The sequence below is a fragment of the Spodoptera frugiperda genome, chromosome 28 (genome assembly GCF_023101765.2).
Source record: "Spodoptera frugiperda isolate SF20-4 chromosome 28, AGI-APGP_CSIRO_Sfru_2.0, whole genome shotgun sequence".
Classification (NCBI taxonomy): Eukaryota; Metazoa; Arthropoda; class Insecta; order Lepidoptera; family Noctuidae; genus Spodoptera; species Spodoptera frugiperda.
The window spans coordinates 2646937-2674646 of record NC_064239.1 but is presented as its reverse complement, the minus strand read 5'-3'; the positions used below and the strand labels follow the sequence as shown (position 1 = coordinate 2674646).

General features: G+C 36.0%; 1 protein-coding gene across 2 annotated transcripts in view; it reads left to right on the top strand.

Moving 5' to 3' along the window:
• LOC118265560 (serine/threonine-protein phosphatase 6 regulatory ankyrin repeat subunit A) overlaps positions 1-27710 on the top strand; it is a 40494-nt gene that overhangs the window by 5523 nt on the left and 7261 nt on the right. For both annotated transcript variants that reach the window (XM_035578491.2, XM_035578490.2), the window contains exons 2-11: positions 13211-13312; positions 18794-18895; positions 19226-19342; positions 20622-20714; positions 21168-21381; positions 21739-21935; positions 24943-25041; positions 25566-25710; positions 26176-26333; positions 26483-27710. In XM_035578491.2, coding sequence (XP_035434384.1) covers positions 13211-13312; positions 18794-18895; positions 19226-19342; positions 20622-20714; positions 21168-21381; positions 21739-21935; positions 24943-25041; positions 25566-25710; positions 26176-26333; positions 26483-27710 — 2455 coding nt within the window. The remainder of the gene's footprint in view (positions 1-13210; positions 13313-18793; positions 18896-19225; positions 19343-20621; positions 20715-21167; positions 21382-21738; positions 21936-24942; positions 25042-25565; positions 25711-26175; positions 26334-26482) is intronic.

Here is a 27710-nt window from a genome sequence, read left to right as displayed (position 1 = left end):
CCAGGTTGGTATATGATCTGGTGGTGTCGTGTTAAAGGTGCATACAAATCAAGTTTGTTTACTAGGCAGGCAAGGCAAACTTTTAGTTCGATAGGTAGATATTAATGGGATGATACAGTTAAAAATTTGACTAGCTCTTGCCAGTCATGATTTTTAATACGTTTTGATAAGTGATAATAATCTATCTAACTTTGTATAAGATGAGTCAGTTGTCTTTTTAAACACGTTAACTAATAATAAATCAGTAATAATCCAAATAAGTTCTGCTTATATACATATTGACCGTGAAAATAAACCTAGTCATCAATTCAGTACTCAGTCATTTCTCTACACCGAAAGCAGATGAAAACTAAAACCCAAAAAACAAAACCAAAATGTAACAATACTAAAACAAAAAGAGCTGTAAGAATGTAGTTACATTACATTGTAATTTCTTTCGTAGAAAACTAGGCTATAGCATTGATTACGAACCATTCAAGTGTGGAAATTACAAGATATTCTATTTTTGGCGCCGCGTATACGTTGTGGCCGCGTGCTAGAGAACTAGTGGTCAATTAAAGGCTAAATCTTAATAGAGTGGTGAGTTGGCGTGTGGTAAGTGTGCCAGACGGCGCGCGCGAGTCGTGCCACTTGCTTTCACGGTTTTAAAGGAATATATCGTTATAGGATTCCTTTTAAACTGATAATGATCCCGTTTTCTGCAATTGTCTTGTTATCAGGATAATTTACCACATTAGTATTGCAAAAATAGTCAACATTTTGGCCTTTTATACCCTGTGCGAAGGCATTTATAGCTAGCTGACTTTGTAAGTCGATGAGGCAGATTATGATTTTATGTTATTGTAATGTAATGAAAATGTAAAATACTCATTTTTGTACACAGAGATACTAGTAAAAAAACTGTAAGTACTTATTCGTAAGAGATGTTGATTAACTGGCTTTCTTGGTTAGACTCTTCACCGACTAAAAATAACTTCAATGACGCCATTATAAATCTCATTCTCCTACCATGACAAAAATAAACAAATTTTCTTCAGCAATTAAGAACAAATTCAAATATTACAATCAGCAACATGGCAATATCAAGTCGTGGTCTCGGTAACCGTCAAAAGGTACTCAGTAACTCGTAGGCGGTACACCAAACGGCCCCTATTTCCGCCTAAAAGCGATATTTTTACGTCCCGGCCTACATTCGAGGTGTAAATCGAAATAAGCCGCCAACTGACCATTTCTGTGTCAAGGGTAAGACCTGGGAGTTTTGCGTGTTTGCCTGCCCGTTACTTGGTAATCGATGTGAGATTTCTGACCTTGGTTCCACCACATCCTTGGCTACTGCTGACCTGTCTAATACTTAAGGCCACTTATTCAAATACCGTTTCGTGGAATGAGGAAAGTTGGGGAATCGTAAAAACAATGAAATTCTTGTGTGTTTCACTACATTATTTCGGTGTTTCGGTTGTAAGTTCCTTGGATTACGTTTGCTCTGCTATGCGGGCTGCGGCACTGTTCCTAATTGGGAAGTATGTAGCGTTAATGTTAGTACGCTTGCCGGTAACAAAACTTTATACCGTGGAAAATTCTCAACAAATAACTGTCTAAAAATATAAAGTTTCTATTTTTAGTACACAGTTAACTTTAAAATGGGCACTTGTTGAAATTTAATGTACGTGCGTGTTCTGTGTGTCATATAATATTATTATAATCACATTCACATTGTTTTTTTATGAATCTTCTAATCACTACAGTTACATAACTAAGCCAGATATATACTAATCCTATGCTATCTACAATCGTACAAATCACAGCTCGCAATTCCAACGCCGAAAATAGTACTTAATAATAATACAACCGTCATTAAAGCTGAAATAAATTCATTTAGAAACGACCGATACATTTAGTAAGGGCACTTGAATGCGTAAGTAGAAGTTTTTATCACTGAAACCGCTTTAATCATGCCCAACAACTTTTATGCTATATCGTTACAAAAGTACATTTTTTATGACATTTTTACAGCTTTCTCAAAAACGTTGCACGGAATATATAGCAACCGTGAACCGTTTGCCGTCATTTTGATAAATGTGCAAAAGTTAACTGGCGTGATGGCGGTAGCAAAACGGTTTCTCATTATGTGATTACAAAGTCTAATTTGCAGTCCAACTAAATTAGATTTTAGTAAATATTACGATATTTTAAATTGATGGAAAAACAAATCATTTTTATGGGTCTGTTTTAAGGTAAAAATAAAAATCATGTGTATTTCTGGAATTCCTAGTCTTCAACTAAAAAATAACAATGCCTTATTTCCCTATCTTCCTGTATAAACCTAAAAGATTTCCATCTTCTTGTATATGTAAATCATTTACATAATATTTGGAAACTTAATGTCAATCAGTAGCCTTATCGGAACGAGAGCGAGTTCGGCGCTCTGATTGGTTGGTTCATTCGCGCCGGCCAATCAGAGCACCGAAGGCGCTCGCTTGTTTCGTTTTCGTTCAACGTAAAGTCAACTCATACTAAGGGTACAGATATGTTTACATTTACGACAAAAGAATCTCAAATATTGTAAGAATACGGACATTAAATTGACCCTGACTTCTGTATTAATGGAATGCAGAAGATTATAACCTCCTTATTCAAACTTCTGGTGAACAGTTCACATTCCAAGATATTCCATCAGCAAAGTATAGGTACTGTATACCTTCCATTGAAGTTCGTCACTTTAATAGCAGTTTTTGTAAGAATCATGAATTATTTATTTACAGCGGCTGACTCAATAAAATTTTGGTACTTAATTCAAGTGGCTCGGTCTTTTGCTTCGATACCTACCTACTTATTTAGCAAAATGTAAGACTACGGCAAATCCAACGATTAATCATATAGAACCTTTTTCCAGAAGTAAATAAGAGGTTAACATTTTGTGGTGGCCCGGAGGTTAATACGTCCGCTTCTCATGCATGAGGGTTCGAAACCTACCGACGGCACGTACCAATATGACTTTTTCCGCGTTATATGTACTTTGTAAGATTATTTAGTCACAATTGACAAACGGTGAAGGAAAACATCGTAAGGAAGCCTGAGTTTATAATTTCTAATTATAAGTTTGAAATCGCCAACCCGCATTGTGGTGATTAATGCTCAAACGTTTTCTTTATGTGATGAGGAAAATCATCCAGTGACTTCTCTCGCCTAAGACGAAGTGAGAGGGAGTGTTAGACTCTTACTGACTAAAAACCACCCCGTTCCTACTTCTGCTTTTTAAGCCGGAGCCCCGGTAAACCCGCTAGATAGTCCGCAGCTCCGGAATATTATGCTAGACTTTAGACATACCTACATAATACCTTCTTATAGTATTACCGTCTTGTCGCCTCTACTATACTATATACTATAGGTTGGTGTACCTGATGGTAGACTCACGAAGGTCACGGTGGTCTGCGGCCTGCAACTTATGAATATTTATCACTTAGCGACGATTAATCAGTAACTAACTGGAAGGGTGGTTGGCGATTTTGCAATTTTATATTCATCTACTGCTACTGTGTAAATATGATGATGATATTCAGCTACAAACTATACTAATTTTTGTATTTTAAATATCTCAATTTCAAATAAACTTACAAGCATAATTTTTTCTTAAACTTTTTCTTAATTAAGTATATTGTTTTTGAGCGAATCAAATCTTATGTACTTATGTTTACGTTGTTACAAAATTTTACGTGTAACTCTTACATCTGTAATTAGACTGTTTTTACTTAATTTTTTAGCTTCCATCACATTCATACAAATAATTAAGAGTACTCCTTACCTTATACACAACCACTAAAAGGCAATAAACAGAGGTCGACCATAGCGTGTAGTAAATACTAACTCTAACAATCTGTACTTTTAACTAAAAACATAACCGTGACCTAAAAATCTAAAATATCCAAAAATACAACGATATACTTGTACGACTTATAATTTTTATGTCAGTCAAAGTTGCATAGTTCGTTTCAAATGCACCAAAAGCTATCCTTTTCTTTCAAACTTATGTAGTGGAGTTTGAACCTTATCTCAATGCAATAAAGTTGAAAATGGTTTAAAGAAATGTGGGGGCTTAGGATACCTTGATGTGCTGGTGGCTGTGCCTATCGTGATCTGTAGAACATTTTATATAACCGCTGAAGCCTTGTCTTGTCTCACGGAAGCGAAGCTAATGGAAGCCTGCCAACTTTTCAAAGTCCTCTGATGTAGATAAACTTTTATTTTGGTTGATTTATTGCTTTATAACTTAGGTGCATAGAATTTAAAATCGTATGTCAACATTCACCACTATTATAAATCTCAAACTGTTAGGTTTTATTTATGTTAGGAGGGGAAGTAATGCAATGACTACTCCCGTCTTGGACGAGGATAGAGGGAGCGTCAGTCTCTTACTGACTAAAAACCACTCCGTACTTATTCATGCTTTTAGAGCCGGATCCTCGGTAAACCCGCTAGGCAGTCTACAGCTAAAGGCTTAGGTATCGGATGAGATTTTAAATGGAATGTAGATATATAACACGTCTATTGCCTTCCGCAAGGCATAATTTAAGACTTGACTGTAGCTTGCCATCAGGTGATGTGCCTGTTCATTTACCGGCTTATACCATAAAAAAATACTAAATTACATTCTAGAAACGGTGAAGCAGTGGACATTTATTTTCAGTCGCGAAAATAGCTACACGACGAACTGTGTACTCTTATTCGTATGAACCCCATTTTCCCCACTGACTTCTTAACGAAATGCAAATGAATGTGTCCCACATACCAACCATTTTGGACAACTCGTTATGTGTAATAACAGGTTGGACAATAAATTAATGCATTACACTAGTAGCAGGAAAAATTACGAGTGATTCATTTAAAAAGTAACCTATTTACATAGAAAGGTATATAAGGAGTTTTTACATGTGTGATCGGAAGAAAAATTTTAATTAAAACTTGCATAAAATTGACTGAAAAATGAGCGCCGTGTTTATGTTTCTTTATACGTACTTTAATTTTATTAAAACAATACTAATGTGATGTCGGATTAGGAAAACGAAATATTATGGAATCGTTAATTTCATCTTCTTTTTTATCAATATATTTTTCCTCTATTTATCAACATTAAATGACACTAGAGATATGCTATGCTACGTTGCTGTGGATGCGTTTGGCTTCCACCAATCATATTCATTAGTACACATAGTTTAGCACTGATGGAAACGGACTCAGCTAAGCTATGGTTTTTATATGGAAAGATGCGTGCTATGGATGGCTTCCCTATTTGATACATCGCATACTTGAGCTGTGCATTTTCCTCGCACAGCTACATAGCTTAGTATCAGTGGAAACAGTCACATAGTTTCACAGCTTAGCTATTACATGTTTGTAGCATAGCTTCATAGCACATCTCTGGTGGAAAAGCACCCTAGTCATGATGCGACTCCTTCTATTTCTTTTACAACCCCTAGTGGGTTAACATACACTACAACTATGACCGCAAACTGTCATTCTCGCCATCAGTAATTTCAATTTGATTAAATAAATAAGTTTTGCCATACCAAGTTTCAAGGTTAAGAAAGGACTAACATGAAATAGTAATGGAAAGCAACAATCAAATGAAAGTTTGCCAAGTTGTTTGATTGTAGGAAAACAATCGTTGTAATGAGTCATGTGTAATAATTGTACGCGTGTATATGTTGAGCGTGTAAGCTGGCGATTTCTTCGGTTGTACTTGTAACGCTATTGTATGTACTATCCATGTATTTAATAATTGATTTGTATAAAAGTATGTCAGTCTAGCAAGCTGAAATAGAACTTAAAACTGGACAGCATACTCTATTTTGTTTGTATTAATGAATATTATCTCTCTCATCTTTACCAAGTCAAAATATGTGGTACACAATTAACAGTGTGGAAACTAGATACGGGATATATTTATTTTTTGCAATAAGCAGCCCAATGCTATACATTCCAGAGCTGCGGGCAACCGGAATTTACTGGGGCACTTGGAATATTACTTTTAAGAATCGAATAAATGACCAGTTACCGTCGTTGAAAAGAAAATTACAAATGTATAGTTGTATCTTTTAATCACGGGAAAAACCACGTATAACAACTAGTAAAGTTCAGATATGAGTCATAAACTTTCAACTTAGTATTATAATATGTTAATAACAAAAAGTCTGGTCGTTTGACTGTGGCTGTTAAACTTGGGGTCGGGTTAATGAGAATTGCAATTTGATATTTAAAAAATATGCCCTTTGATTCAGACAGTCGGGTCGGTGTTGATTCATTTTTCGTATTTGGTATGTGTCATAGAATTAGTACGAAATGCTAGTTATATACCATAGAAACTTTTTATTTAATTTAGTCTACTATAGAAAAAAATCGAATCATAGTTTACATTACTATACCTTACGCATTATTAAAACAAAGAAGTATTCAGCAACTTGATCGTGGGAACGATTTTCAGGCAAAGGATTTAGGTTTTTTATACACATTTTATATTTATTTTATAATCACACTAGTTAATATTATAAATGTATGATGTTTATTTATTTGGCTGTGTGTCCGTCCATCGTGCTGAAACTACTGAACGGATTTTGATAACATTTGGTATACAGACAGATGATACTTTTTATCCCATGGGAACGCCGCAGTAAAGCCGCTAGCCGAAGTTAACACCTATATAAAACAATAGTAAAATAAAAGATTCGAGCATCTTTTCTCCTAAATAAAAATCATGTTGTTATACACACACATGCGTAACTATGCATTGAATGTAACTATTTTCAATCTTATTCTGAAAGTCATAGAGTGTAAATTTAAGTTTACAGACGATAATAGCTTCTGAAACAAAAGACTTCAAACAGTTTTTACTATTAAATCACGTGATCAGACAATATCAATTCAAATATTTATTAGAGTGCATTGACCTTTTTATTTCTTTGGTGGCTTAACAGCTATCGATGTCTGCAGTTACATTAAAATTAATTACATTTTGAATATTAATTAATATTCAAAATATGTCTAGTACCACAACATTTAATATATTTTACTAATTCAATATTAATAATTAATCAAATAATTTAATCAATCAACTTTTAAAAAAACCTTTATGTTTATATTAAAACCTTTAACATCCGAACGAAAACTGACGGCAGCGCTTCCGATGTATTTGTGAAAATGAGACAATCGATAGTTTCGTTGATGTCTTTCGGACTAGCGATGTGTCAGTACATTGTATCTGTCACGGTCACGTGGTCACCGCCGCGCGTTAACTACTCCGTACTCAAGCCACACTTCGTACGCTATATGTTTTAAATGTGTTTCTGTGTATGTTAAACATTAATTTAAATAACTGATGGATTTGTTTTATGATAATAACATTTTTTGTTATTTTTATTTAAAAGAAATATGGTTAAAAAAAAGGAAATTTGTCACCGTTTTGTTGTTACTTTTACAACTAATTTTGGTAAAATTGTGAAATTATGTTTCTTGGACAGCAAATTGATGACCTTGAAAATACTTACTGATACAGAAGTTCATTGACCCCACACAATAATGACCAAATCAACCCCCAAGCGTCGAGTCATCATTATGACTAACTTTTCAAGTCGTATGGTCAAATTGACCATCAGACTTATTACACAAGGTTTAGTCATCGCTAAGGTGACTCGGGTGACTCCCTCTAGCGAATCGCGAACGAATCACCCACCGGATGTGAGCTAGCAGCTTAGTACGATGAGTATTAATCGACTGAAAGCCTTCAAACACCGGATATTGCAAACTACAGGAAGTTCGTATGAAAAGCGAACTGACCTGAATTTCAGGATATTAGGAAATTGGATGGCTACTGATTAATGTTTGTTGAAACTTTTTGCGACAAAATTCGACCTGAGGGAAACTAATGATTGCGAACCTATTGTGCAATGGAAGGCTCTCGTCTAGTGATCAGTTAGATTGCATGAATTAAAGATTTATATATTTGAATTACTTTTCCAAGGGCTAATCTCGTAACCTATTTTTGTCGTATCCAATTTTATCCGTGTAAGCTATGTAAATCTACTGCCTACACAGCTTGATTGATGGACAAACATCCAAACAAATAAAATTCCACATTGATAATATTAGTGTGATTAAAATTTTAATGATAAAAATCAATATAAGCGTAAACTTTTCATCGGAATTGATTTTACAACCACTTGATTACTGATGCAAATACAAAGTAACAAATGCTTAAACGAATGTAAACGAAGATTGTCATGATTATTTTAGTATATTTCTAAATTTCTTTTAGTTTTTTTTAAGGGGGAAAATCTTCCAATGACTTCTCCCGCCTTGGGCGAGACGAGAGGGAGTGTCAGACTCTTACTGACTAAAAACCTAAAATGGTTTTAAATTATCACTTATTATTAAAATCGTTAGTTAACCTAATTGGCGACTGTACATTGTACAAGCCCAAAACTGATTTACATAATATATGTATTTACTGTACTTAATACTCTTTCTACAAAAGCTGTTGGTATTCCTTTAATAAATGAATGCTTCCAGGTAGCATGTATACAATCGATTTTTAATTACATTAGCTGTTATGATAGAGAGACACACCTCCATAACTTGCGGAATGGATGCAATATGGAAGGTGCGCCAATGCGGTATTAATGCACACTCGTATGAATGGGTGATAAAATTTTATTACCTAGAATAGATACAAGTAAGGTGTGTTATAACGACTTCATTCTTAGAAAAACTTTAAAGTATTTTGATGTGCTGTATTAAATGTTGTAGAATGTAAGTAATGCTTTGTCAATTAGTGTTTTTTTTTACTATTGGTACCTGAGTATAACCTGGGTGTCTTCAAGGCACGAGTCAATAGATTGCTAATGGGCAAACGGCACCAGGCTAGATAATGACCAAACGCCTAAAATCGCACTTATATGTGGATGGATAATGTTTGGATGTTCGTCCATCAATCACGCTGAAACTACTGAACGGGTTTTGATGAAATTTCGTATAAAGACAGGACAAAAAGTATCATATTAGGTAGGTACTACAAAAAGTATCAGCTCATAAGCTGACTAGGGTAATTCCTACGGAAACGGAGGCAAAGCCGCTGGCAGTACTTAGAAATTATTTTTTTAATTATAGTTTGTCGTATTCTCTTATTGAAATTACTTTTTGCTACACTTGTCATGTGTGCATTTACAAACATACAAGTTCACATACACATGATACTCAGACCCGAAACAACAATTTGTAAATCACACAAGGAATTGCACTGTGCGGGAATCGAAACCCGCTACCCGTCACACGACAGCCGGTTACCCAGCCACCGCGTCAACCGTGCAGTACATTATGTACATTATCCTTAACTTAACTGCTAAAACGCACAAAGCAAATATTTAAGAAGTTTGTAACCTAGCCAAACTGTGAGCAATAATGAAGTTTAATGTGAACTTCACGTGTGAAGTAGAGGAAGTCATTGCCAAGTCATTTAGGAAGGCGCTGCTGTTGGGCAAATTTGAAATAAAATGCCATATAAGTAGTTACTATGTTGCACTGTGTTTAATCTATTGAACATATGTATAAGCTGTCATTTGAAGGTCACATATCATTAATGTAACTATATTTTGGATTCGTACAATTAAATTATAGTAACGTCTTTTATCCCCGAAGGGGTAAGCAGAGGTTCACATTACGGCACGTGCCGCTATACAATGTACACCCACTTTTCACCATATGTATTATAAGTCCCATGTAATAGGGTGCGCAATTTCAGACTCCGTGCTACTACTGGGATATTTCGAAAAATTTTAAAAAACCTAGCAATATTGCCCGTCCCAGGAATCCAACCCGAGACAGCTTGTCCGGCTTAGCTTTGTTCAGACCTAAGTTTAATTATACACAAATAATTTTAATTTAATTATAATAAAATTGAGAAAGCGTATTTTGTTTCTCGGTTTCATTCAAGTCGCCACCGAGCTATACATTGGTATGTTTTTATGAACATTTTTGATGTAGTAGTTTATTTTAGTGCACTTAATTTAACAAGTATTGCAGTCCATTTAAGTTAACTAAGCCCAACTAAGTCCAACTAAGCTCGCTGCAGACAGCGAATAAATTTATGTTGTGCCTACTTGTGGTAAATTACTATAATTTAATCTAATTTACATAAACTGTTTCACCTTAGTGTAACCTCAATTTTCGCGAACATTTATCAAGCACATTTGTTTTAGAATTAAATAATGACAAGCTATTACTTCGAGCACCGTATAATGGTTTTACAAAATATGTGACAAACTAAACGATTTTAAACTTAACCATTTTACATATAAGACATAAACTAGCGTATGCTTGCGGCTTTTCCCACGTATGTTCCGTACTTTCATCTTTACGTATTCTAAATTTTAACCTAATTTCCTTGTAGGTCTTAAGTAGATAGTATTAAGTAGATAAAGTGTGAAGAGATAACAAACAAACTGTAACGTTTTAAATATTATATAATATAAAACATTACTATACATTATTATAAATTAATTATAACTAATGCCTCTGTCTAATACTAATTACTATACTAACTAAAATGTAAGAAAAATACACCTATACCTAAATTCGTAGCATTATCCATAATTATATGTAGCCATCTACGAATTTTGAGACGTAGTCTTCATTCGTAGCATCTGCCTACGGCGTAGCAAACCTAAACTTTTTTATCTATCATATCTAAACAGGAGCATCATAGATTCGTAAGCTGCTCAGTTTTGAAGCAAAGAATTAACCTTTTCGTCTCTAAAAGTTAATAGAAAATGATATGTGCATAATTTATAAAATTTCGTTACAAATTACTATATACTCAAAAATATGTAAGTACATGTAATTACATCATTTAACAATATACTTAATGGTAGAAGCAATTCACATTTTATCATCAAAAAGCGAATACATAATTATGTATATAGGTAAAAGAGTCATCTATTAAAAAAGTTCAACTTTCGTAAGCTAATGGAACAACTAACCTAGTTTGTCAGCGCCATCTATGAATAACTTTAAGTATATTTCGTCATTCATTTCCCTGTGACGACACTAGATGCCGCTGTTCGTCGTAAACAGTGGAGCACGCCCAAACTTGTTGGATAGGTTATGACTTCGGAATGCCGCATTGTTATGTACTCTAGTTACCTAATATAGGAACTGTAAGCTAACTTATACCTCTATCTCTTTTACTCATAAATGAAATTAGGTATAAAATTAGGCTAAGTCAAATCAGGAGAAGGTACGGGGTGGTTTTTAGTCAGTAAGAGTCTGACACTCCCTCCTGCCTCACCCAAGGCGGGAGAAGTCATTGGACGATTCCCCCCCCCCCCAAAAAAACCATATTCACACTGTCGAGGATTAATATATTTATCATAAAAACCGAATTGTACTTTTACCAACCTAAAATAAACTCGACTCCCAGTTAAAACCACACATCCAACAAGGCACTTATGTCAAATAGTTCACATGAATAAGCCGTGTTTGTAATCAATTCAACTAACTATAACAACTAGTAACAAGTTCTTGATAGCATATAGCAATATAATGACAGCAGTAATTTAGTAACATATCATTATAAACTTAGTATAAAGTATTACGTGACACACCCATAATATATTACTATGTCGTGCTAATCATTGCTTAGCGGTTTTCCTACCTCTTAAACTAAAATACTAATTCAGATTAAAAGTTTTAAGTCATAAGGGACCAGCGATTTGTGTTCTTTAAAACATTACTCCATATTAGAATTAAAATAAATAAATAAAACTTAAAAAAAGGAACCGTCTTCCATATACCAAAAAAGTTCTCCGAAGTTTTAAAAATACTACGCTAAAAACCGCATAAAAATCGGTTCAGCCAGTCATAAGATAATAATACAGGTCAAACTAAGAACCTCTTTTGTTTTTGAAGTTAGTTAAAAATTACAAACACACACTTATCTGTTGATCAATTAATGAGCTACCTAATATTTTTTGGTTCATCAAAAATCGTGAATACTGGCCAAAATTATGTATGTACCTAAAGTAATTAAAAAGTTATATCAACAAACATATAAAAAAAATAGAACAATAAAATTATATTCGTCACCCAACCTCTTTGCTAAATAAAAGTTGCTTAAAACTTTTTTATTACATTATTTTAATTCGTTTTTCGAACATCGAAAAAAAAGAAACAAAAGACAACAAATTGTTAGCAAACAATTTTCTTCTGTTGTGTATAATTATTACGATTGAGAAAACAAAAAATAAATAACTCGTATAAAATAAATATTCCAGCGACATGATTGGAAAACAAGGTAATTTCTTTTTAATCTCATATTTCGACATAAATGATTATTAATATTAAAGTAAAAGATACGCCTGAATGTTATTTGACGGTGTTTTGTCTACCCCAATAAGAAAGAAGCCAGGATAGCGTAGAATATAATACCTACTTACCACAACTAAAAACCGATTTAAACAAATTATTCTGATTTGCACCACACCCAAGCACTCGACTATTTACTGGCACGAAGCGAAACTATCAAGAGACCATAACGGACAATTATATTATTTAAAGTCTTTTCGCAGAAACCGTGATTTATATAACAACTTTAAAATGTACATTTTGTTAGAAAAATTGCGAATGTTTTTGTTATCGTTATATTAAAATGAATGGGTTAGTTTTCGCTATATAAAGTTCAAGGGTGTTGTTTTAACTGACATGGTAGTTAAGTTAATTTGGCCAGTGGTTAGCACCGGCTTGGTCAATTTATGCGGCCTGCAATTTAACTGGGTCGTGCATTAGTCTTAATAATATTGCCTTTTAGGTCTTAGGCTAATTTTGATTTGATTTATAAAAGTTTTTAACACTTTAAACTGACAATATACATTTTTTATATACATACTCGTATATTTGTACATATGACTTGGAAAGAGTCATATTGGTACTTGCTGGTGGGAAGTTTCGACTCTGCACCGTCATGCATGAGAAGTGAGAGTCTTAAACCTCTGGGCCACCACGACACAAACTACTGGTACTGGCTGTGATGTCTTAGATATTTAATGTTATAACTAAACCAACATATCTGTATAAGTTACCAATTTTTACATGTAAAATACCTAACCAATGTTAAAGGTATTAATGTTTACATATTAAATAACTAACCGATGTAATAATATTGTTTCAGACGACGGGCATGACACCGCTGATGTACGCGGTGAAGGACAACCGAACATCTTTCGTGGAGCGGCTCATTGAACTCGGATCCGACGTCGGCGCACGGAATAATGTGAGTCGTTATTCGTAAATATGTAATAATATTGTTGACAATATTATTCTATTCTATTCTCATAAGAGACTGCCTCGTTGGTCGAGTGGTCGCAAGTGCGACTGCCGAACAAGGGGTCTCAGGTTTGATTCCCGGGTCGGGCAAAGTATTACTGGGCTTTTTTCGGTTTTTCGAAAATTTCTCGGTAGTAGCACGGAGTCTGGAATTGTGTCCAGTATATGGCAATAGGCTCACCCCCTATTACATGGGACTTATAACACAAACGGTGAAAAGTGGGTGTACATTGTATAGCGGCATTACGTGCCGTAATGTGCACCTCTGCCTACCCCTTCGGGGATAAAAAAGCGTGACGTTGTGTGTATTCTCATAATATTGATATACTGTGATACTGTACTGTGATATTTTAATTAAATATTCACAAAATAAATTAATATAATAAATACACGTGATATATTAAAGAAGGGCACAATTAAAAGTACCTTTAACCGACGAGCATGCATGAAAAGACTGATGACTGTTGATGAAGCGAAAGAGGTGTGTAAGAATTGTAGCAATTGTCGATCCATTGTCTCTGCCTACCCCCTGGCATGGCAGACAGCCTTGAGGTTATGGATGTATGTAAATAATACACACAGGTAAATAATACTGAGATTGAACGTCTAACTCTTATGTTATTAATGTAACAGTAATATAATATTGTAAGTATGTCATGGGTACCCAATTATTGATTATGAAAAGTTTGGTAATAGAATATGTTTTAGATAATACATCAAATTGTAGAATGAGTAAACATTTTAAAAGGCTACTATTCAGTACATTTGTCTTCTAATGACATCAAAATGTATTAAAATAATGTTTTAATATTTACACATTTAAAATTATGTTGTTGCCAAAATACCTTTTAGAGATTTAAAGAGACCGAGAGTTTAGTTAGAGCATAAATAACTTGGCTAAGGTGAAGGTGCAATAATAATTAACAGCATTTAAGTGGGCTCGACGTCTTGAAACAAAGCAAACTAGAACGAAAGGGTAATTTCCTACACCGCGTGCCAGCCTACTGCCCTTAAGGCGTATGTCTACAAACAGCGATAATATAGCTAAAATAGCGTACCTTATGTTGGTGGGAAAAAGATCTCCATCTTTTTCCAAATCAGAAGTTACCGTTTTTTTATAATTAGCCATTACTGTATATCTTTTTAATCAGTTTTATTTGCTTTAATGGCGAATTCGAATACCATAGTCAAAAATTAGTTCCCAGTCATTTGATCCATTAACTTTGTTGCCATTTGTAATTATGTGAAAAAACACACACCGCTAAACTTCTACTGCCATATTAAAGCAGTCTTTTTTTAATGACTACAAAACCATAGACTGGCCTAATAACATTAAATTCATCGAGGAAAGTAGAAACTATCGTTTTCCTTTTCTTCTCCTCTAATAAAATCTTCTGATTTATTTCGGTACGGGATCCAAGACAATTATTCATATCCCTGGGACGCTTCAGTGATCCGGTGTTTTCATGGTTGTATCTACTGTAGATCCTAGCTTATAGGATTTGCAGCGGCAAAGATGGCCTAACAACTTAATAGATAGACATAAATATAAATTAAGCTAAGTCTAAACATAAAAATAAACGCAACAAACTTGCAATCCTACTCGTATAACACTACTACTAGAAATCCCACGAAATAAATAATCGTAGCTTCCAGTAGGCTTCAAAACTAACATCGACTGGGTTATACCGTGGTTCATGCCCACCGTTACAGATGGCCTGATAACACTCTACAGCAATTTATGCTCATAACCTATAACAGGTCACCACTCGACTCTGAACCGACTTGTAGGAAAATGCATTGTATTACTACTGAATATGAACTAAAAATATCTGTTGCTATGTAAAATTTTGCAATAAGGTTTTAACTGTTATGCAGATGCTTCTTCAATGTAGATCGTTTTTTTCAATAGATTTTCGAACATAATTTTTTTTTAGTTTAAATAATTTAGAAACGTATTATAGAAGTAATTTTACAATTGATTGTAGAATTAATTTAGAAATAGAAAGATGATAGAATAAAGAATTTCAAACGAATATTCCCAAATATTTGTTCCGGGTCTTCGTGTGTTATGTTTATTAAATCCACAGAACAGATAAAAGTTAAATCGTATATTTGTAAACGCACCCACGTCACAAAAGAAAGTCATAGTCTGTAGCAACGTTTTTATTGAATCAAAAAGGGACATAAAACTACAGACCGATAAAGTTGGTCTGCAGTTTTTTACGATCACTCAACCAATCATTAATCCAACAAAAAAGAAAGAGTTTTTTAAATAAACAACTAAACAATGTCTGCATAATAACTTGAAATAAAGTCTAGAAGTGCAATTAGATCTAGATTAGTGTTCTTTAGATGTGTATCACGTTCTTGAAAGTTACAAGTGCTGTTTATTTTATTACCCTGCATCGATTACTGCATATTGCGATAAAGCAAATTACTTCTTGGACTTGCTACTGCTAGTACAATTTATTTTGATGTAGGTAGTGCTGACCTGAAAAATATGGCGCTTTTCACTGTTTCATGAATCATTTTTGCCACATTTTGTAAAGCAAAGAAAGATATTCATACTCTATAATATTATACTCTATAATATAAGTTACTCGTGAGCTTATTTGGAAAAAGTGGGTGTTATATTGTGTATCGTGCAACTCTGCCTACCTTTTTAGGGATCAAACATGATATTATGATTTTGAGAGTTATACAGGTGGTTATACAATAAATATTTTTTTTTTATTTTAAACTTTAAATTAAATTAAATTCCTAAGGATTATAGTACAGATTGTAGGTAAAGTTTGCATTACTTTGCATAATTATTATTTCGAGGCTTTATAGATATGATAGATTCTGCCAAGGCATTTCAGTAACCGCTTGCCGTCAAGGTTTATTAGCCCATATTATATGTAATGTACTAGAATAATAGTAACTCTACAATATTCCCAAAATGTTGCGAAGATATATATTTACTTATGTAACACCCACATTGGGACAGTTACGTTGTAACTAAGTCCCATGTTGTAGACAAGCTAAGCTGCGACAGACGGGGTAGCAGTGAATTTTAAAAATGAAAGACTTTATACTGGCTTGAACTTATAATTTCATGCTTGATAGTCACGTTTACAACTACTTAGTCAACATACTTAAAAGTACCGTGAAATTTTCGAGTGTCATCAAGTATATGAGTCAGAGCCCTGACATTAGCAGCAACAAATGGCGCGAGGTGACCAATGGCACGCAACACACGAATTACACATTCCTTCGCGTTGCCCGCTGTTCACTCTCTACAACTTCCCAAATTTCGTCACGTGGACTTTGGCATTTAGCGCCTGTTTCATCATCTTCTTGTAAGCGATAAACTTAGGTGACAAATAAATACATCAGATAAATAGGGTCTACCGTATTTTTGCTATAGATGGCGCTAGTGAAACTTCTCTTTCTTCATCCAATAGGGAATTAGCTAGTGTCACACCATTGGACGTTCAATATTTTACAGCTGCTGTGATTGGACAAAAAATCCTCTTCCTACATTTACACCAAAAAACGGTAGCCCCTATTTAAATTTATCTGGTACTTAGACACTGTAAAGCCTATCCTTAGTCTATAACATTAGCAGAGATAAAATTGACGTAATTACTAAACTACGTAGGTTTAAAATATTTATTAATGCTTTTTATTTAATTTTTATCTGAGGATAATGTAAGATATTTTATACTACTTTTTTTTTCAAGTATAAAATTTATTTATCTCTTTGAACACTAAAAACAAGTAGGTACCCATGACCAATCTTTGTTATGTCACTGGCCTCATCCTGAGTTACTTAGGCGACCCAATATGTCTTTTTCCCTACATTCTTCAGTCCACCCAACGACTGCCCAATAAAAATAGTAACTATACAATATCTCCATTATCTAATAACATAAAAATATTCTGTAAAACAATACCGTGTAGAGAACATTAAGTAAGCAATAATTAAAGTAGTATACATATAATAGGTAGCACACATAGCCCAGTTTGCATACATATTGATTAAGTAAGCTAATGTCTTAGCAGGACCTGCACGCGATCTATCAACAAACATACCCACATAACTATGTATATACATATTTACTACGCGAAGGAATGTTTGGTGAAAATTGTGCCTACGTAATGTATGTAATTTGGCGACACCTATTTCAAAATGTCCGCTTGTTTTATTCAAGGTCAAAGAACTGTGTTTTTCACTTTATTTTTTTATTATTATGTTAACACGGTTTTATACCAATTACATTAACACATACAAAAAAGGAATAACTAAAATGAGAAGAAAAAGGAAAGCACAACAATGACAACTTAATAAAATAGGTGAATCAAGTATACTCAATACACTATGTCTAAACATAGAGTAAAAAAACCATTTATACAGACTAGAGACGCTTTGATAGCACTTGATATTCCTATTTTGGTACAAACTTATACGATTTTATGTTAAAAGTTTAATCAACCTTTCAAAAACAATGTAATATTTAAAAAACGGCGTCCCATTCCCTCTCGCTACGGGAATGCCATCCACCTGTGAAATAAATTATCTATCTTTTTGTAGTTTATTTGCTAACTTAGCGTTCTGTCTCGCTACTTTCAGATATGACATGAAACACAATTTATATTAAAAGTAGTAAAAAGTAAACGAAGTTACTTAATATTTCATTTCATCATTACGTAGACGCGTAGCAACGTAGCACTAGTCTACGTAGCCAGTCTGCTACGCCGTAGGTGTGCTACGCCAAAAATGCTTATGAATTTTTATAGCCTCTGATAACTTTTTGTAAGTTTTGCAAATGAAGCAATTCTAAGAAAACCGCTCGTTTTCCCCTACTAGGGTTATATTTATGGTCACAATAATACGGCGAGGAACTAACCCTGAAATTTAAAACATATTTTATGGCGTCTAGCTCTCTATTTCATTTTTTGCCAATAAAAGTTATTTAGGGCTAATGTTTTCGATCTAGATTCGTACCAGGCCGTCTGTTGTTGAACCCAAATTGTTGTAGAAAATAATTTAAAATGTACAGTACGTAGGAAATTTAATACCACTTTACTTCTTTTACACGTTTCTACAGAATACAGTACTTATGTATAAACCTTTCTGCTTTACGAATACATGTTAGCTGACTCAAAATATTGACAAAATACATCGAAGTAATACACTTTGTAGATGGTACTTACCTTTATAATTTTCAACAAATCGTATTATAGACCTCGGAGCTTATACTGGCCAATAAATGTATTTATCTACTTTGTCTTTAATACAACGTTAGAAAAAATATTTGTTTACCACATTTGAGAAATATAAGGGAAAAAATGGTATATTAAGAAGAAATATTATCCGTAGCAGAGTAGTAGACGAAAATGGGCTGATGACTACTATTATAAATATTTATTTGTTTGACAGGACAACTACAATGTGCTCCACATATCAGCCATGTACTCTCGAGAGGACATCGTCAAGCTGCTACTGTCCAAGAGAGGAGTCGACCCATTCGCCACCGGAGGGGTGAGTGATACACGCTACGATTATGTCTCTCAATACAAATATTGTTTTATGAACTGATAGTATTAAAAGTTATGAATTTTAAGACTGCTTTCCAGAACATTCGGTTCTTACTTTACACAATCCTGATTCTGAACAATAGTACAATTGTATCAAATATTGGCTTTACAAGACCTTCACATAACGCTGAAAAAGAAAGAACATTAATACAACAAGAAAACTAGGTCCACAATTAACTTTAATTCCCACGTAACTTAAATAAAATATTGCATTTAGAGCAAGTACAAGTAGCTGGGCGTTTTATTGTTGTTTTATACATAATGGTGATTACAGAGTCGGCAACAAACCGCTGTACACTTGGTGGCCAGTCGGCAGACCGGCACTGCCACCAGCATACTCAGGGCACTGCTCACAGCCGCCGGCAAGGACATCAGACTTCGAGTCGATGGGGTACGTCCACCATACTTACCCCATATAACTTTACAGGCACTTTCAACTTCAAGACATCATATTTTCCAGGTCTTCAATGCTCATTGAAAAGTTTGTTCATCTTTCCCTCACAAAGGTCATTTACTGTCTGCCGTTCTCGTTAGTACGACGACCGATACCTACCTACACCACTGCTTCTACTTAGCAAATACATAAATGTATGCAAATTGGAAATAGTAAAACTAAACGACCGATGCGAATTGAGTACAATAAATCTTAAGCTTTATAGCGCAGTTATTAGAGTTATGATTTGTAAATACAAGAATAGTGAACGGGCGTAGATGCAGCGTCGTCGCAGCGATCGCGTGCAGCCGCGCCGCCTGGCACCACCATCCGCCTGATTCAGGAACTACCCCCGAAAACACCCTAAACACAACCTGTAAACAAAGCTCTACGTTTACACTGCGAGCTGAATCAACTCTAACCCTACCAACTAATAAAACTTTCAAACTAATCGTGCCATCGTTTGACGCAACACGCATCAACTGACAAAAATAATCCGGCGATCACTAATTATGAGCGAATTCCAGCGACGCGAGTGTCGCGGCGGCGGCGGCTCCCCAAGGCTGACGTGTTGGGGACGTTTCCGATAGCAGGAACGAGCCACCCTGTACGAATAGAAACTAGCTAATTATCCGTCGAGCTTTAGCCGCCGAGTAAACGTCACCACGCGAATTTACAATGCAAATCACTCGCTGAATATTAGTTACAACGTCAGCACTGAAATTCAAAATTAGTAATTTTAATACAATACGTCTCAGTCGGTCCTTCGTCACGACTAGAGCAAGGCAGCTCCGCCATGGCCTCCGACTTTAGTCCGTGTAGCTAGTACTTAGTACTCATGGAGGATCAAGTACGTATCACTAGGTCTGACGTGACGGACGTAACTTAGTAAATCGGAAATCGTGTCAACGATAGACGATCGATTATACGTTATTGTCTAGTTGCCTACGAAGACTGCGATGCACATAAATCGAGTATTATTGTCTGTGGTGTCACGGCTCGGAAGCGATTCGTGCAGTTGCAGGCCGCAGTGCAGGGCGTGTCGTGTGTGCCGGGCCGGAGCATGAACGAGGGCCGGGACGCCGCCAGCGCCAGCCGCTGCGGCCGGCGCAGTCCGCCGCCGCTCAACCTGCAGGCGAAGGACCTGCAGAGGCTCGAAATCAGTTTCATCGAGCTGAACAAGGAGCGCGCCAAGCAGAAAGAATGGAAAAAGCTAATTCGCGACATGGTGTTCCAGAGGGGGAAGATCCCGCTGCTGCTGGCAGTGGAGGCCGGCAACCAGAGCATGGTGCGCGAGCTGCTCAGCGCGCAGACCGCCGAGCAACTCAAGGTATGTGTGCTGCGCGTCCCATGTGAGGCGTTATCATATTGTGTATGTATGTACTTATATTGTTATGCAACTGTACACGAGACTCGTATGGATAGTACACAAATATTCTTTCACTGTGTGCATCGTTCGCACGTTTACTTACTGTTTTTCGCAAATGTATTTGTGAGTGTTGCGCGTGTAAATACTTCTACTATCTCTTCTAATTTAAACAAGTTTCCTCTTCATTCTGTATTTACGTACCATATATTTTGTTCTTCGTACATTTTTGTAAGATCGTTGTCTCATTTAAAAGTATTATTATAAACATTTCTTGCATCAAACGAAGCATTAAGCTTCTTTCTTACACTACCCATCGACACCCCGCTTGGCCACTATCACAACGCTTCAGCCACCCATTACCCAGTGTGACGCGGGTACTAATTCCAGTAGTTTAACAACCCGTGTGCCACTCAGGCCTGTACCCCTGCGGGGGACACAGCTCTGCACTTGGCGGCCAGGAGACGAGACGTGGACATGGCGAGGATCCTCGTGGACTATGGAGCAGCTGTGGACGCGGTCAACGGGGCCGGCCAGACCGCACTACACATCGCCGCCGCTGAGGGAGATGAGCCGCTCGTCAAGTACTTCTATGGAGTCAGAGCGAACGCTGCCATAGCTGATAATGAAGGTAACGTGTTGTGTGTGTTATCTTTGTTTTGTTGTCATAAAAACATTGTTTTAAAGATTTTCTTAACACATTTGAAACAACACTTTATGTATCCTGGTGGTGGTACTATTTGGGAATCAAACTGAATTGATATTTTTTTGTAGAAAGCGGCTTAGTCTTTTTGATTCTTTGATTTGTTTTTGAAAGCGGCTTGAAATTTCTTTTTGAATCTTTGTCTAGTTTTAACATTAAACCATCTCAAATTCACATTATTTTAATTACAAAACAATGACAGTCATACTTTCTTCTACTACCACTGATTGTTTCTTCAGCAATATCTACTACCTGATTTAATTTTTTCTCTCTATTTCCTTCCAGACCGGACTCCAATGCACTTGGCAGCTGAGAACGGCCACGCAGCGATCATCGAGCTCCTGGCAGACAAGTTCAAGGCATCAATCTTTGAGCGAACAAAGGACGGCAGTACTCTGATGCACATCGCCTCACTCAATGGCCACGCTGACTGCGCCATGATGCTATTCAAGAAGGGAGTCTACCTGCATATGCCTAATAAGGTATGAAATAAAGTTTGTTGATGTCAATAAGAAAGATTTTTAACTCGTATGGCTTGAAGCTAATTATGATTAGCTAAATAATGATAAATACTAATAATAGCGTGTCGTCATATCGGTAACAACCAATAATATATTTTTTGTCATGCATATTGTAAGTAAAAAAGTAGCAGTATTTTTTTTAAGTTTTGATCTGAAATACTACCAATCCAATTTGCATTTTTTCGTTGAACCATATCATTATTATTTAACATATAATTTATCATAATCGAATAAACTTACAGATATTAATACACTAAAGCCAGGATTATCTGTTTAGTAAATTCTAAGCTAAAACATAGTACCTATATAACGTATCACTCAACTCAACGCCGACTGTGCAATTAAAACCAAAAACTAATTAACACTTTTACTTAACAAAGACATAAAATAACAAGCATCAATTATAGAACAACACAAACCAATGCAATTACTAACTAGCAAACAGTCTAGTTTTCTTTGTTTTACCCTGCATTGAGTTTAACCGCACCTACGTGAACCATGCTCATAGAACCCACGGCTTTTTTAACTATTACTTTTTATTTATACTGCAAACTGCGCTCAGATTGATGCAGTACTTAAAATCAAGGATAAGTGATGTCGTAAATCTTAGTGCTTGTAATTTAAAACCTATCGTAATCGAAGGAAGATTAATCAATAGGAAATGGTTATCCGATTTCAGAAGATCGTTCATTTCGTATATCAATTTTATTATATAAATAGATACATTTATAGTACATTATGATTAAATCTGAAGAAATTGTTATGAAACAACCCTAAAAGATATGGTCAAGATGACGTCAAAACTTTGTAAACAAAATGAACAATGTTTATATTATAACTTTCGTTAGACATAGTAAATTAATTATTATGTTTTTCGGCTTACTCACGTAATTATTTGATGCGACTCGACGACGTGGAATGCTGCTCATGTATATGTATCTCTAGCTTGGCTTGAAACTAATAGAGTTCCTCGTCAAAATAATTAAGTGAGTAAGCCGAAAAACATAATAATTAAAATGCACAATTTTTGAAATAACCTAACATAAACCTTCCATAAAACAATCTAAGAAAGTGTCTAAATAAATGTAGTCTACTTATAATGTAGAACAAACCATTAGACTAGAAGGCAAGATGGATGACTGTCATTAACCGCGAAGTGATTTAACAAATCAAACACGTTTAAATAATTTGTTAACATTTAACGTTTCCGTGACATTGTCTCCATTGTACGGGCCCGCACAAACCGCGTCTTGTGCACGAAAAACGTTGCGTGCTTGATTTCATCGTCGGCAGTGCATTCGTAATTAAACACAATTCATATTGTAAAACGACCTTAGCCTTATTTTAGTGTTGGAGGTACTTTTACAGTTTTACATGTTGATTTGATACGTTCTACTGTAAGAGATTGGGTGACTATTAAGTAGGGGATCAGGGTGGGATTAAATGTTTAAATTCTTAGTCATTGTACTGTGACGAGGACTTAGTTTTTTTTTTTCATTTACGGCAATATCTGAATGGGATATTAGATACTTTTTTTGTAATACGAGTATATTATGCGCATTCTTATATCACATCAACAACCTATAAGTGGCCACTACAGACCAAAGGCCTCTTGTCGTACAGAGTAAATTTGAAAATTAATTACCACGCTTGCTCAACGCGGATTGGCGATTTCAAACTTAAAATTAGAAGTTATAAGCCCATGGAAAATGTTACATTGTTACTTGCCGTTGGTTTTCGAACCCGTCCTCATACACGACAAGCGAGCGTCTTAAATCTCCAGGTCATCACGACACCATAGTTTTATGGTATAAGCCGGTAAACGAGCAGGCAGATCGCCGTAATCGCCACCGCCCATGGACACCCGAAACACCAGAGGCGTTACAAGTGCGGTTCGGAATTTTAGGGTTGTTGGGAAATCGGAGTTGGGAAGATAGGGAAAGGGTTTAATTGGGCCTTCGGCAACCTAACTCACACAAAACAAAACACAATGCAAGCGTTGTTTCACGTCGATTTTCTGTGACGCCGTGGTACCACTCCGGTCAAAATTAAAATCAAATCACACAATCGAAACCTATTACAATACTTGACACTATTTACACAATGTAATTACAAACAAAGACCGACCATAATGTATGTCGCCCGCATGAATAAATTAAGAGACCATCAATTGTAAAGCCACAAATCTTTCCTCAAAACTCTTTTAAAGGAAAATGATTACAATTTTCAACCTTGTTGGAATTAAAACGGAATGTACAATGTACATAGAATTACATTATCTAGTTAGTTATATGTGACACGTCCGGATTTCCTGCGGGTTGCGTACAAAGGTCAGTACATACTGCCGGATGTACAGTTGACCTTTGCCACAGTCGTAAAAGTAGTGAAATTATACGCATAGGATTTTTATGCTAATACATATGTGAAACTCTGCCTTATTTTAAAAGGGGTAGGAATGTTTATAAGCACATACCTGCTTATTTAAATGGTGTACAATGGTTGTATAGTTGGTACTCTTAATTTTAGTCATCTATATGTAATCAAATTGTAATGAGATGCAGATCTCTTAGAATGACTTCATATGGCGTATAGACCTTTTTTAAAAAACGATATAGTGGAAAATCCTAATATGGGACACAGGATTTTCTCCTGTATCGTGGGTGGCAGTGCTGTGGATGAGTTTACAAACATACAAGTCCACATACACATGACACCCATACCCGAAACAATAATTTGTGGACCACACAAAAAGTTACTCTTGCCGGAATCAAATCCCGCTACACGTTGCGCGGCAGCCGCTTGCCTTGTCACCGCGCCAACCGTGCAGTCTACTATTATTATTCGGGTATTTATGGGACAGATCTTGGTTCAACGGTGGAAATATTGTAACTTATAATGATTAGAATTATAACTGTATACATTTACATCAATCAATCAATGTTATAAACCTAATTACGTTTAATTTCAGGACGGTGCCCGCAGTATCCACACGGCAGCGAGGTACGGCCACGTCGGCATCATCAACACATTGCTGCAGAAGGGAGAGAGTGTCGATGTCACAACTAACGTATGTTTTTAATACCTGTATAGATGTTAAAATATCTTAATATAATATGTTAATATAATCTTGATATAATATGTTAAAATATCTTCATCGTGTAGTCTACGCAGTCCTAAGTATAAAATATACTATCTAAAATTGGTATCTTATTCTAAGAAGAATTATACAGCCTATAAAATCATTAGAAGAGCAATGTAGCTACACTATTTTGTGTTCTTTCACCAACTTTTTCATTAACCAACTGCCGTACTCAGAGACATTTAATGATTACTTAAACTATTCCTTAGTAACGATTTTGTTCAGAAAACAATCGCTAAGAACTGGGTTAAGTAACCATTAAATGACTCTGAGTGTGGCGGTAAGTGTCTAAACCATTGTTTGATAAGTGTGGGAGCACTAAAAATAGATTTTCTGTTGGATTGGAAGGAATTTTCAAGTACAGGCATATTTTTAACCACTCCACCGTTCCGTACTATTACGCTCATTCTCTCTATCTAATGATATGGACTCTTACTAATTACAATTCACAGGATAACTACACAGCGCTGCACATAGCTGTGGAGTCTTGTAAGCCAGCAGTCGTGGAGACACTGCTGGGATATGGAGCTGATGTCCACGTGAGAGGTGGAAAACAGAGGGAAACTGCTCTGCACATAGCTGCTAGGATACCTGATGGTAAATCAAAATAGTTTTATTGTCCTTTTACCAATTAGGTTGGGATTGGCATTGTGTCTTAGCCAGTTTGGGATGAATGCTAAATCTACTAACTTATGTAGTATTCGCGACCCGGTAAGGGTGTGAAACTCCTGAGCAGGAGCTGCGGACTACCTAGCGGGTTTACCGAGGCTCCGGCTCGAAAAGCAAGAGTAGGAACGGGGTGGTTTTTAGTCAGTAAGAGTCTGACATTCCCTCTCGCCTCGTCCAAGACGGGAGAAGTCATGGGATGCTTTTCTCGCCTCAAGAAAAAAAACTATAATACTACATTTTTAGGAATGCAATATTTTTTGGCAGCAGTAAGGAACATAATATATCCGTCTAATATCTAGAGCCTTTACAATTAATTAAGAATATAATTAATAATATAGTCATATACTGTACGGTCAACCAAGATCATTAAAATAAATACTTTTTGCTTTCCAGGCGACAAATGTGCGTTGATGCTGTTGAAGTCGGGCGCTGGTCCTAACAAGGCGACGGAAGATGGTCAGACACCAGTACATGTGGCAGCTAAGTATGGCAACCTTGCCACACTTGTCCTACTGCTCGAGGATGGAGGAGACCCGCTAAGGAAGACCAAGGTAAATGACATTCGACAACAAGTAGTAGTTCCTATAAGCAATTCTTTTTTAATTAATTTAACCTAACATTTAATTAAATAGGTGGTTATTCAACCACCTATTCAGAATTCATATTCAGTTTACACATCAAAAATTTTAATTGTTTACAGACTGGCGAGACACCTTTACATATGGCGTGTCGAAGTTGCAAACCAGATGTAGTGCGGCACCTAATAGAATTCGTCAAGGATCATAAAGGAGAAAATGTCGCCACGTCGTACATTGACGCCGTTGACGAAGATGGAGCGAGTGCACTACACTTCGCCTGCAAAATCACCAAAGAAGAGGTTAAAATACCAACAGCTGATAGACAAGTTGTCAAATGCCTCATAGAAAATGGTGCCGACGTAACATTAATAACAAAACACAATTATGAAACTGCCTTCCACTTTTGTGCCATAGCGGGAAACAACGATGTGATGACTGAGATGATAGCGCACATATCTCCTGCAGACGTCAGCAGAGCACTGAACAAACAGAACTCGATAGGCTGGACACCTTTACTGATAGCTTGTCATAGAGGACACATGGAACTTGTTAGTACGCTGCTGTCAAACCACGCCAGAGTAGACGTGTTCGATACTGAGGGCAGATCAGCTCTTCACCTAGCCGCCGAGCATGGCTACTTACAAGTCTGCGATGCTCTCCTAACAAACAAAGCATTCATTAACTCCAAAGCGAGAAACGGCAGAACAGCTCTTCACTTAGCTGCTATGAACGGCTACGCACATCTTGTTAAATTCTTAATACGAGATCACAACGCTATGATAGACGTCCTTACATTAAAAAAGCAGACTCCTTTACATTTAGCATCAGCGAGCGGTCAAATAGAAGTGTGTAAACTTTTACTAGAACTTGGAGCTAATATCGATGCAACAGATGAATTAGGACAAAAGCCTATTCATGCGGCGGCACAAAACAATTACAATGAAGTGGTTCAACTTTTTTTACAACAACATCCAAACTTGGTGATGGCTACTACGAAGGATGGGAACACGTGTGCCCATATCGCAGCTATCCAGGGCTCAGTGAAAGTGATTGAGGAACTCATGAAGTTCGATCGGACTGGTGTTATATCAGCTAGAAATAAATTAAATGACTCGACACCACTGCAGTTGGCCGCTGAAGGTGGTCATGCAGATGTAGTCAGAGTTTTAGTCCGAGCAGGAGCGTCTTGTACAGATGAGAACAGAACTGGTCTTACTGCGGTACATTTAGCGGCGCAGTACGGACACACTAATGTGTTAGATGTAATGCGATCGACCAACACGTTGAGGATATCTAGCAAAAAGCTAGGATTGACACCATTACACATAGCTGCTTACTATGGACAAGCTG